Below are 12,640 nucleotides of genomic sequence, written 5' to 3'. Positions count from 1 at the left end.
GTAGAGTAATGTGTGTTAGATGAGAGTAATGTGTGTTAGATGAGAGTAATGTAGAGTAGTGTGTGTGTTAGATGAGAGTAATGTAGAGTAGTGTGTGTGTTAAATGAGAGTAATGTGTGTTAGATGAGAGTAATGTGTGTTAGATGAGAGTAATGTAGAGTAATGCATGTTAGATGAGAGTAATGTAGAGTAATGCATGTTAGATGAGAGTAATGTAGAGTAATGTGTGTTAGATGAGAGTAATGTAGAGTAATGTGTGTTAGATGAGAGTAATGTAGAGTAATGCATGTTAGATGAGAGTAATGTAGAGTAGTGTGTGTGTTAGATGAGAGTAATGTAGAGTAATGTGTGTTAGATGAGAGTAATGTAGAGTAATGTGTGTTAGATGAGAGTAATGTAGAGTAATGCATGTTAGATGAGAGTAATGTGTGTTAGATGAGAGTAATGTGTGTTAGATGAGAGTAATGTAGAGTAATGCATGTTAGATGAGAGTAATGTAGAGTAATGTGTGTTAGATGAGAGTAATGTAATGTGTGTTAGATGAGAGTAATGTAATGTGTGTTAGATGAGAGTAATGCATGTTGGATGAGAGTAATGTAGAGTAATGTGTGTTAGATGAGAGTAATGTAGAGTAGTGTGTCTCAGTGTTTAAGTCTAGGCTTAAAACGTATTTGTTTACTCAAGCCTACCCTGACTAGATTCTGTTCTACTACTTCGCAGTCATAATAATCTTTTTTCTCCCTCTCTCCTTTCGCCGAGCCCCACATGAATTTATGGAGATACTAGAGATCCAGATCCTTTCTGCCTCTGGATGGAGCTCAAATCTTCTCTAATTCCAGACTGCTGGGACTACGGCTGCTCCTAAGGCCATACAGACTTCATATAAATCCATAATGAACTTTTTCACACTATCTGTTGTTACCCAGATGAGGATGGGTTCCCTTCTGAGTCGGGTTCCTCTCAAGGTTTCTTCCTCTTAAAACATCTTAGGGAGTTTTTCCTTGCCACCGTCGCCACTCAGTGGCTTGCTCAGTTGGGATAAATTTGCACCTTTAATATCTGTATACCATGTTGATATTTCTGTAAAGCTGCTTTGAGACAATGTCTATTGTAAAAAGCGCTATACAAATAAAATAAATAATAATAATAAATAATAATAGTGTGTGTGTTAGATGAGAGTAATGTAGAGTAATGTGTGTTAGATGAGAGTAATGTAGAGTAATGTGTGTTAGATGAGAGTAATGTAGAGTAGTGTGTGTTAGATGAGTGTAATGTAGAGTAATGTGTGTTAGATGAGAGTAATGTAGAGTAATGTGTGTTAGATGAGAGTAATGTAGAGTAGTGTGTGTGTTAGATGAGAGTAATGTGTGTTAGATGAGAGTAATGTAGAGTAATGTGTGTTAGATGAGAGTAATGTAGAGTAATGTGTGTTAGATGAGAGTAATGTAGAGTAATGTGTGTTAGATGAGAGTAATGGAGAGTAATGTGTGTTAGATGAGAGTAATGCGTGTTAGATGAGAGTAATGTAGAGTAATGTGTGTTAGATGAGAGTAATGTAGAGTAATGCATGTTGGATGAGAGTAATGTAGAGTAATGTGTGTTAGATGAGAGTAATGTAATGCATGTTGGATGAGAGTAATGTAGAGTAATGTGTGTTAGATGAGAGTAATGTAGAGTAATGTGTGTTAGATGAGAGTAATGTAGAGTAATGTGTGTTAGATGAGAGTAATGTAGAGTAATGTGTGTTAGATGAGAGTAATGGAGAGTAATGTGTGTTAGATGAAAGTAATGCGTGTTAGATGAGAGTAATGTAGAGTAATGTGTGTTAGATGAGAGTAATGTAGAGTAATGCATGTTGGATGAGAGTAATGTAGAGTAATGTGTGTTAGATGAGAGTAATGTAATGTGTGTTAGATGAGAGTAATGTAGAGTAATGTGTGTTAGATGAGAGTAATGTAGAGTAATGTGTGTTAGATGAGAGTAATGTGTGTTAGATGAGAGTAATGTAGAGTAATGCATGTTGGATGAGAGTAATGTAGAGTAATGTGTGTTAGATGAGAGTAATGTAATGTGTGTTAGATGAGAGTAATGTAGAGTAATGCATGTTGGATGAGAGTAATGTAGAGTAATGTGTGTTAGATGAGAGTAATGTAGAGTAATGTGTGTTAGATGAGAGTAATGTAGAGTAATGTGTGTTAGATGAGAGTAATGTAGAGTAATGTGTGTTAGATGAGAGTAATGTAGAGTAATGCATGTTGGATGAGAGTAATGTAGAGTAATGTGTGTTAGATGAGAGTAATGTAATGTGTGTTAGATGAGAGTAATGTAGAGTAATGCATGTTGGATGAGAGTAATGTAGAGTAATGTGTGTTAGATGAGAGTAATGTAGAGTAATGTGTGTTAGATGAGAGTAATGCATGTTGGATGAGAGTAATGCGTGTTAGATGAGAGTAATGTAGAGTAATGTGTGTTAGATGAGAGTAATGTAGAGTAATGCATGTTGGATGAGAGTAATGTAGAGTAATGTGTGTTAGATGAGAGTAATGTAGAGTAATGTGTGTTAGATGAGAGTAATGTAGAGTAATGTGTGTTAGATGAGAGTAATGTAGAGTAATGTGTGTTAGATGACAGTAATGTAGAGTAATGTGTGTTAGATGAGAGTAATGTAGAGTAATGTGTGTTAGATGAGAGTAATGCATGTTGGATGAGAGTAATGTAGAATAATGTGTGTTAGATGAGAGTAATGTAATGTGTGTTAGATGAGAGTAATGTAGAGTAATGTGTGTTAGATGAGAGTAATGTGTGTTAGATGAGAGTAATGTAGAGTAATGTGTGTTAGATGAGAGTAATGTGTGTTAGATGAGAGTAATGTAGAGTAGTGTGTGTGTTAGATGAGAGTAATGTAGAGTAGTGTGTGTGTTAAATGAGAGTAATGTGTGTTAGATGAGAGTAATGTGTGTTAGATGAGAGTAATGTAGAGTAATGCATGTTAGATGAGAGTAATGTAGAGTAATGCATGTTAGATGAGAGTAATGTAGAGTAATGTGTGTTAGATGAGAGTAATGTAGAGTAATGTGTGTTAGATGAGAGTAATGTAGAGTAATGCATGTTAGATGAGAGTAATGTAGAGTAGTGTGTGTGTTAGATGAGAGTAATGTAGAGTAATGTGTGTTAGATGAGAGTAATGTAGAGTAATGTGTGTTAGATGAGAGTAATGTAGAGTAATGCATGTTAGATGAGAGTAATGTGTGTTAGATGAGAGTAATGTGTGTTAGATGAGAGTAATGTAGAGTAATGCATGTTAGATGAGAGTAATGTAGAGTAATGTGTGTTAGATGAGAGTAATGTAATGTGTGTTAGATGAGAGTAATGCATGTTGGATGAGAGTAATGTAGAGTAATGTGTGTTAGATGAGAGTAATGTAGAGTAGTGTGTGTGTTAGATGAGAGTAATGTAGAGTAATGTGTGTTAGATGAGAGTAATGTAGAGTAGTGTGTGTTAGATGAGAGTAATGTAGAGTAATGTGTGTTAGATGAGAGTAATGTAGAGTAATGTGTGTTAGATGAGAGTAATGTAGAGTAGTGTGTGTGTTAGATGAGAGTAATGTGTGTTAGATGAGAGTAATGTAGAGTAATGTGTGTTAGATGAGAGTAATGTAGAGTAATGTGTGTTAGATGAGAGTAATGTAGAGTAATGTGTGTTAGATGAGAGTAATGGAGAGTAATGTGTGTTAGATGAGAGTAATGCGTGTTAGATGAGAGTAATGTAGAGTAATGTGTGTTAGATGAGAGTAATGTAGAGTAATGCATGTTGGATGAGAGTAATGTAGAGTAATGTGTGTTAGATGAGAGTAATGTAATGTGTGTTAGATGAGAGTAATGTAGAGTAATGCATGTTGGATGAGAGTAATGTAGAGTAATGTGTGTTAGATGAGAGTAATGTAGAGTAATGTGTGTTAGATGAGAGTAATGTAGAGTAATGTGTGTTAGATGAGAGTAATGTAGAGTAATGTGTGTTAGATGACAGTAATGTAGAGTAATGTGTGTTAGATGAGAGTAATGGAGAGTAATGTGTGTTAGATGAAAGTAATGCGTGTTAGATGAGAGTAATGTAGAGTAATGTGTGTTAGATGAGAGTAATGTAGAGTAATGCATGTTGGATGAGAGTAATGTAGAGTAATGTGTATTAGATGAGAGTAATGTAATGTGTGTTAGATGAGAGTAATGTAGAGTAATGTGTGTTAGATGAGAGTAATGTAGAATAATGTGTGTTAGATGAGAGTAATGTAGAGTAATGTGTGTTAGATGAGAGTAATGTAGAGTAATGTGTGTTAGATGAGAGTAATGCGTGTTAGATGAGAGTAATGTAGAGTAATGTGTGTTAGATGAGAGTAATGTAGAGTAATGCATGTTGGATGAGAGTAATGTAGAGTAATGTGTGTTAGATGAGAGTAATGTAATGTGTGTTAGATGAGAGTAATGTAGAGTAATGCATGTTGGATGAGAGTAATGTAGAGTAATGTGTGTTAGATGAGAGTAATGTAGAGTAATGTGTGTTAGATGAGAGTAATGTAGAGTAATGTGTGTTAGATGAGAGTAATGGAGAGTAATGTGTGTTAGATGAAAGTAATGCGTGTTAGATGAGAGTAATGTAGAGTAATGTGTGTTAGATGAGAGTAATGTAGAGTAATGCATGTTGGATGAGAGTAATGTAGAGTAATGTGTGTTAGATGAGAGTAATGTAATGTGTGTTAGATGAGAGTAATGTAGAGTAATGTGTGTTAGATGAGAGTAATGTAGAGTAATTTGTGTTAGATGAGAGTAATGTAGAGTAATGTGTGTTAGATGAGAGTAATGTAGAGTAATGTGTGTTAGATGAGAGTAATGTAAAGATAAACAGAATTGCAGGGTGAAATAGCTCCATCAACAGTTTATAGTTATTTCTTTGCTCTGGAGGACACGCACTCACACACACTAGCACACACTCACACTCTCTCTCTCTCTCTCTCACTCACACACACACACACATACTCACTCACACACACACTCACACACCCTAAAGATGGGTATTTTATGCCAACGTTTTATTCATTATTCAGTGAATAACTTCATTTGGATGCTATTGACTTAAATGCTGAAGTTCCTTTTAAAACACTTTTACTGTAAGTACTGTAGGTACTGTAAGTACTGTTAGTACTGTACTATGCAGTTGTTCTGGAAATTGTGCTGAAACCTGACAGCCCTGGAAACCCAGTCAATACGAGCTGCTAGACTGTACACTGACCCACTGTCATGGAGGTGCTGTAAAGATCCACTAGATAGTAAAGGCCTGTAGCAGGGTATAAGGCAGCTGTGATAGCCTCTCCGCTTCATTTGTTTGAGGCTATGGTATTACTGAATCTCTTCTTTTAGAGTAAATCTGCTTAAAATCAACACTGTATGTGTTTAAAATGCTAACACTCAGGTTAGCACACTGGAACTCAACACATTGGACTCGGACTGATGGTTTAAAAACATTCCTGGTTACAGTTCTCGTTATTTATGTTTTTAATCCAAGCAGTGAACAGTGCTAATATGAAGAGGAACACCACTTCAGGGTTCTACGGTAACAATTTCTTTTAGGGGCACTTGTGCTCCTAATTTTACAAAAATTTATGAGCATAGTCAAAAATTTTGGAGCACAGTTGAAGTTTAGGGTTTTTTTTTTTTTTTTAAGAGATGGTAATGTTAATGTGCCACAATATAGCACACAAGTAGGCATGAGAAAACTTTTTATGACAGAATTTAGGAACACAGTGTGAGCCATGACTAATTAATTTACCTTCTGATAAACCAAATGTAATATTTTCAATTAATTTTACAGACTGTATGTAAAAAACAACCGTTAACCTGTTCCACCTTGTAAACAAATACAATAAACATCAATGTTCAGTGTATGAAGTCTGCTCCTCTTAAATATATTTAAAGCTACACTATTAGACAGTTCCACTGTCATGGTTCTGGGCTGGAGTCAGTTCTCGAACCGCTCTGTGTATATTGTGTAGATATCTGAATAATCTCATATAGGATGTGATTGGGTGAGTTCATTTACCTGTCAGATACAAAGCGCTTTAGTTTAATGGTGCTCATTAGGGATTCCCCGATCAGGATTTTTACAGCCGAAACCGATCCAGATACCAATCTTTTTTTATTTAAACTTTAATCAGGAGGTTTATAAACAGTTAAATGTAAGCTCTCTGCTCATGGTCTCTGTTAATTGAATTAAAATAATAGCAATGAGAAATACTGTTGGTTAATTGATAAACAAGCATGAAATATTTATTTCTAAATATCTTAAACAATAAAGAGTCCTAATTAAAAGTAGACTAACACAAAAATTATCCATATTAGGAAAAAGGCTAATAGCTTTCTAAGGAAATAACTTACTAAGCTTAATGTCAAACTGATATTAAATGCAACCCATATTAATTAAACATTATTTAATTTCTCATTTTTTTATATTTTATGAAGTTATTATGATATCTATTTTATATATTAAATTATTTATTTATAACTAAGCACATTTTCTGTCTTTACATTTTAGTAGTTTTATTTTTGTTTGTTTATCACTTTTAGATCAGTTCCCCGAGTAGTGTTGCCATGTCTGCTGATAATATTGCGTTTTTTGGGGGGATTAAATCAAAACATGGAAACGGAATTGGCTTTTCTAGTGATATCTGGCAACGCCGAGTTTAAATAAAGTGAACACGCTGTGTATTAGAGTTAGTGAAGAGAGGGAAGGAGAGCAGCAGTGTACTGTATGTTTACAGACTGAACAGTTGCTAATCTTGATTATGATTGGTGAGGAATTATTTAATAAAGAAGTTTGAATTAATCCCGCCTTGTAGTGTTAGCATTATTATTAATTTACTCCGCGCGAATCCGCTGTGTCTACACGAGCAGGTGCAGGTTCAGGTCATTCTTTGTGATCAATAAAAGATGGCGGTTTGTGAGATCGGGAAGTTGAGGCAGACGACGTACAGAGTTACTCTCGTCATCATAATGACTTCTCTGCAGTATTTCCACACTTGTTCGGTTGACTGAGGAGATGAAAAGCAGTGTGAAAGTAACTGTTGCATGGTGTAGATGCATTTTGGACTTGCTGTAGTTTTTATTCCCATTGTATTATACAATTCCGAACAGGTCACTCGCACCGGTGCGAATAAATATTTATTCACAGTCGCACAAAATACTTTTCAGTCACAAATCCGAGTGAAATGGTCGCACTGTAGAGCCGTGCACTTACCTACAACGTGTTGTTACAACACTAATATAATAATAACTCACCCCTTACACGCAGCACATTATGTTTGCAGTGTTCTTTCACATGATTTTGCTCTTTATTAATGACATTATCTCTGACACATGAACACTGTCCTCATGGCACTGAGGGGGAAAAAACACCATAAGTGTGAGTTTGGCAAAAAAATATTAAACACTGGCTAATCATATATTTTCAATTTTTCATTTCCCTGCTGCTAAAACAATACTCGTGGTATTTTATTAAATCAAACCACAGTTACAGATCCATTTTTCCACTTTCTGTTCTTCCATGTGATGCAGTAAATCCAAAATCATTCCAAATTAGCGTATTTTTCCCGACTATAAGTGTCTCTGATTTGTAAAAGAAAAAGAACAATATCACAAGTTTGAATACTGATGATGCCGCAGCCATCTATGGCCTGAAGCCAAGGGAGCAAAACAGTCCATGCTGTCTGTGTGGGAGGGGCATACGCTCTCTCTCCTGTCAATCACAGCAGTACTAGCCCATCGTGGGCATCTGTTCACTCATAAATGTGGAAGAGGGTGGAAAGCGTTTCCCTCCGAGTGTGTTACGCTGCCCCTTGGTGCTGCGTGAGCAGCAGTTCGTTACGATGCGTTTGGCTGGCTTCACGTGTCTCAGAGGAAGCGTGCGTTAACCTTCACGCTCCCTGGCTGGTAGCTCTCATGTACTACAGGAGAGCTGGCTGGTGGGTGGGAACTGGCAGGAGACCAAATTGGAGAGAAAGTGCAATATGAAAAGCTTCAATATAAACGTAAAAGTCACATGAATGTCTGAATAAATAGCATCTCTGGGTCAAAAAGAGCATACGTCGAATCTAATCAGCCAATCACAGACTTGATCATGTAACATCACCACCAAGTTTTAAAACTTGTTTAAGTTTCTCATAAAATACTACACCTAGAGTAATATTAGAAAGTTCGGTACTACGCTAGCTAACATTCAGTAAACTATTTGATTGTGTTTGTAAAATACAAAGCCAAGCTTGCTAGCAAAATAGTTAAAGCTAATTAAAGTGAAATCCGAGTTAAACATGTATGCGACTCGTCTTCATATAGTCTGGAAAAATACGTTAATTACTATAAATGTTAATATCGGTATTTATACACTGGAGGTGAATCCCATCCATGCGCCCATGTTCATTAATATAAAAGATCAAATAAAATTCACATGGCAGTAAAATGTCAGTAAATAAATACCTTATTGCTTCCTAAGTAGCCACGCCCCCTCGGTTTGTGTTTATATTTACACATTCTTTATATAAAAAAAATCCATTTAAAGCCATGACACACTTGTCTTACATCATCACGTGTGTTACATTATCATGAGTGTTTACAATAGTTCACTTTAGCTTCAACATCATGTTTACATGCTCTGTTGCCATGGTGATAAGGTGTGACATGGACAGAAACATCCTGATGTGGACAGAAACATTCTGATGCTACACACACACACACACACACACCTCCCCAGGGTTTGACCTTTGACCTGCATTAGGAGTCTCATTCTGCTTTATTACACCATCCCTCCCTTTACAACACAGTGGTTAGGGGTTAGTGTTTAGGGGTTAGTGTTTAGGGGTTACTCCAGTATTCACTATCCCTTCATCAGTAGTCTGTGCACGTTCCCAAAAGCTCATTCACTAAAGAAGCCCCTCCTCCTTAAAAAGTGGAGTATGGTGAGGGTTTAGTGGTCAGAGTCAGGGGTTAAGGGTTTAGTCCAGTACTCAAATGTGTGAAGGTCCAGTTGCATAAAATTCCTCCTTTCTAAAGATCCAGATCAGGAACTGAGTGACAACACTACTGACCTTTTAATGCTGCACCATTAGTGACTAGTTAATGCCTATAAATAAACAATAAACCATTTTAATTTGTTTCTAACTGATGCTTGATTTTAAGACTATAAACTCACACCATGGGCTCTGAAACAGAGATGTTTGTGTGTGTGTGTGTGTGTGTGTGTGTTTTAATTCCACTCACACTCACTCCCACTGTTATTACTTTTGTTTGTCCCTGACCACGAAATTTTCTAACAAAACGTTCTGCAAAATACAACAAACTAGTATTTTATAAATATATAACTGTAAACGGTAGAAGTGAGGATAAAAAGCCGGTTGAGGTACATGAGCGTGACTCTGCGCAGGAGAAAGATATTACTGAAGATGAAAGCGGTACCAGCGTCACACACAGCCGTGAGAGTACCTGTACATTCCAGTTAATAAACAACCTGTCACAACACCCACATGCTGACTGGAACTGGGAGAGAAGAAACACTTCTCCGTTTATTCCTCTTTAAACATCTGTTTTCATGGTGAAGGTAAAGTCAGACCATCACTTCACTAATCAGATCTGAGATAGTGAATGAAAACTCTTCTGTTCCTGTCTCTCTCTCTCGAGCTTCTTCAGCTGAATCAGTTACAGACACGCATGTGATTGGATAAAACTGAAACAGATCTACTACAGAGGTCACACTGGATCATCTTAAGAGAACTGAAGTCACTGAAACTACAAACTTTTTCACATTTATCAGCTCTGTTTCAGTATTTTTCCAGTACTTGGTCCAGTCCAGTGAAATACCTTAATGGGCCAATTAATCACCACTGGTTTAGGGTTTGATGGTCCATCTGAACGATTTAAAGGTTATAGAGGAGTTTAGTGATTAGTACTCTGGTTCACTCTTGAGGGTTTAGTGATTAGTACTCTCTGATTCACTCTTGAGGGTTTAGTGATTAGTACTCTCTGATTCACTCTTGAGGGTTTAGTGATTAGTACTCTCTGATTCACTCTTGAGGGTTTAGTGATTAGGGCTCTGTGATTCACTCTTGAGGGTTTAGTGATTAGTATTCTCTGATTCACTCTTGAGGGTTTAGTGATTAGGGCTCTGTGATTCACTCTTGAGGGTTTAGTGATTAGGGCTCTGTGATTCACTCTTGAGGGTTTTAGTGTTTAGGGCTCTGTGATTCACTCTTGAGGGTTTAGTGATTAGGGCTCTGTTTCACTCTTGAGGGTTTAGTGATTAGGGCTCTGTGATTCACTCTTCAGGGTTTAGTGATTAGGGCTCTGTGATTCACTCTTGAGGGTTTAGTGATTAGTACTCTCTGATTCGCGCTTGAGGGTTTAGTGATTAGTACTCAGTGATTCACTCTTCAGGGTTTAGTGATTAGGGCTCTGTGATTCACTCTTGAGGGTTTAGTGATTAGGGCTCTGTGATTCACTCTTCAGGGTTTAGTGATTAGGGCTCTGTGATTCACTCTTCAGGGTTTAGTGATTAGGGCTCTGTGATTCACTCTTCAGGGTTTAGTGATTAGGGCTCTGTGATTCGCGCTTGAGGGTTTAGTGATTAGTACTCAGTGATTCACTCTTCAGGGTTTAGTGATTAGTACTCAGTGATTCACTCTTGAGGGTTTAGTGATTAGTATTCTCCGATTCACTCTTGAGGGTTTAGTGATTAGGGTTTAGTGGATAGGGTTTAAATTCAGGTTTGACAGTTTTGAGACTTTCAGGCTTGGCACTACACACACACACACACACACACACACACACACACACAACCAAACAACTTTTGGCTAATGAAAATTTCCCTTTGGGGCATGTCACATTTAGTACTTTTGTTTTTTACAAAGCACACTAATAAAAAGTACACTAAAACTAGTTTCCAGTGAATTGGGATGTGGCCAGTTCCACATCTGCCATTTCTCTTAATTAGTCAGTAAAATGTTAGTTTCACTACTCTGAGTTTTTCACTTCACGGTCACTCAGCAGCAGTGACTCCAGTGGTGTCAGGCTCCTCCCTTTTGTTCATGTCAGTAAATCCCTTTGCAGCAGCTCGAGGGAAGCAGCCAAAGGCAAAGGATTTGAGAAACATTACCACCATGTTGACGCCAGTCAGGATGATGCTCCCTCATTAGCAGCGCTGATGGTACAGTCCACAGCTGAGTCTATGGGAGAGGACATGGTTGAGTCCAATTTAGAGGGTGGGACTGGATCTGTCATAGTCAGAGGTAATGACCGTATCACAGTTTCATCTAAAGTGGCTGGTGAAGGAGGCTCTGAAGGGGTGGAGCCTGACTGAGGGGGTGGGGACAGCAGAGGATCAGAATCTATAGGAGAGGAAGAGGATTGAGGGGGGCAGAATGAAAGTGTGGGTGGAGCTACATTTGTAATGGGTGGTGTTACGAGTTCAGGAAGGACGGCAGATACGGCAGAACCTACTGGAGACTCGGTGACATCATCGTCCATTCTGGGCGCGTTTTCACAGTCTAGAATGACTGGGGAGGGGCTACTTTGAAGAGTGGGGGGGGTTTCTGAAGCATCAGGGGGTGGGGCATTGACAATGAGATCAGGAAGTGAATCCGTTGCTGTAGGTGTCGAGTTGTCGAGTTGCCTGAGGACTCTAAGTCTCACAGCATTAAGTTCGTCACCAGGGTCGTCATCAGGGGCGACAGTGGATGAGGCAGTGGACTCAACAGTGGAGATGGCAACCTCTCGCAGAGGCGTGCCTCTGACATTGGAGTAGTCGTTAGTGCAGTCATTGGCATGCTCATCATTGGCATAGTTGCGGCTGTGGGGGCCAAGCAGCAGGTGACGTTGTTCAGCAGGTTTCTTGTGTGGGGGCAGCAGGGGGTGGCGGGTATAGCCCTCGCCCTCGGACAGAGACTCTGGGAGGGGCTGGTGGCGTGACTCGGGAAGCAGCAGGATGCAGATGATGCAGATGAGTGTGCAGCAGGCGAAAATCACATGGTGCAGGAAGTAGCCTTTCTGATTGTGCAGCTCCATGATGGGTGCTGTTAGCATCCCGAACCCAGCGCTCGCTAACACCAGACCCAGACCTCCTCCCCTGATCAGAACAACACAGATATGGAGACGAGTCACTGATTAATTCACTTTGTGTAACTATACAATGTTATTATCAATCTAAATATGTTTCTGTCCTAGAGTCGGCTTCCACCATCGAGCAGATCATTGTTTACTCTTTAGGCGTTGATGGCTGCAGAGTTGCTATGGTAACCGTAAATAAACCTGTGCTGTGTTGAACATGCATGAATATGTGTGTTTCTTGTTGGTGCTCTTCAGGAAAATCCAGGTGTGGCAGAAAATCAGGCAGAACATTTCACATGTTTACTGTGTCCTGGGTGACGAGTATGTTCACTCTAGATCTGGTGTTTATCTGTAGTGAGCCGTAGCTCTCTGATTCCTGATAAGTTATTAAATCTCTATTTATTTTTATAATCAGTTAAACTGTCAGAAATGACTGCTGTTGTGATACAGTCAGTAATTAAACACACCAAGAGTGTTTTAAAGGTGAAAAATGGGGATAAAAT

The 12,640-nt window shown here is 38.4% G+C and overlaps 1 protein-coding gene across 4 annotated transcripts in view; it reads right to left on the bottom strand.

Moving 5' to 3' along the window:
* Positions 1-7,127: 7,127 nt before the first annotated feature.
* Positions 7,128-12,640, bottom strand: part of slc22a23 (solute carrier family 22 member 23) — a 39,144-nt gene continuing 33,631 nt past the window's right edge. For 3 of the 4 annotated variants that reach the window (XR_008386392.1, XR_008386391.1, XR_008386393.1), the window contains exons 10-11: positions 8,520-12,156; positions 7,128-8,019 (exon numbers count right to left, since the gene is read on the bottom strand). Coding sequence is in view for 1 of the 4 variants with exons in the window: in XM_053630037.1 (XP_053486012.1) it covers positions 11,205-12,156 (952 nt within the window). In the remaining 3 variants the exon portion in view is untranslated. Of the gene's footprint in view, positions 12,157-12,640 lie in introns of all 4 variants that reach the window. The other variant, XM_053630037.1, reaches the window with a different exon arrangement.

The sequence above is a fragment of the Ictalurus furcatus genome, chromosome 7, assembly GCF_023375685.1.
Source record: "Ictalurus furcatus strain D&B chromosome 7, Billie_1.0, whole genome shotgun sequence".
NCBI lineage: Eukaryota > Metazoa > Chordata > Actinopteri > Siluriformes > Ictaluridae > Ictalurus > Ictalurus furcatus.
This window is presented reverse-complemented; position numbering and strand designations above follow the sequence as displayed.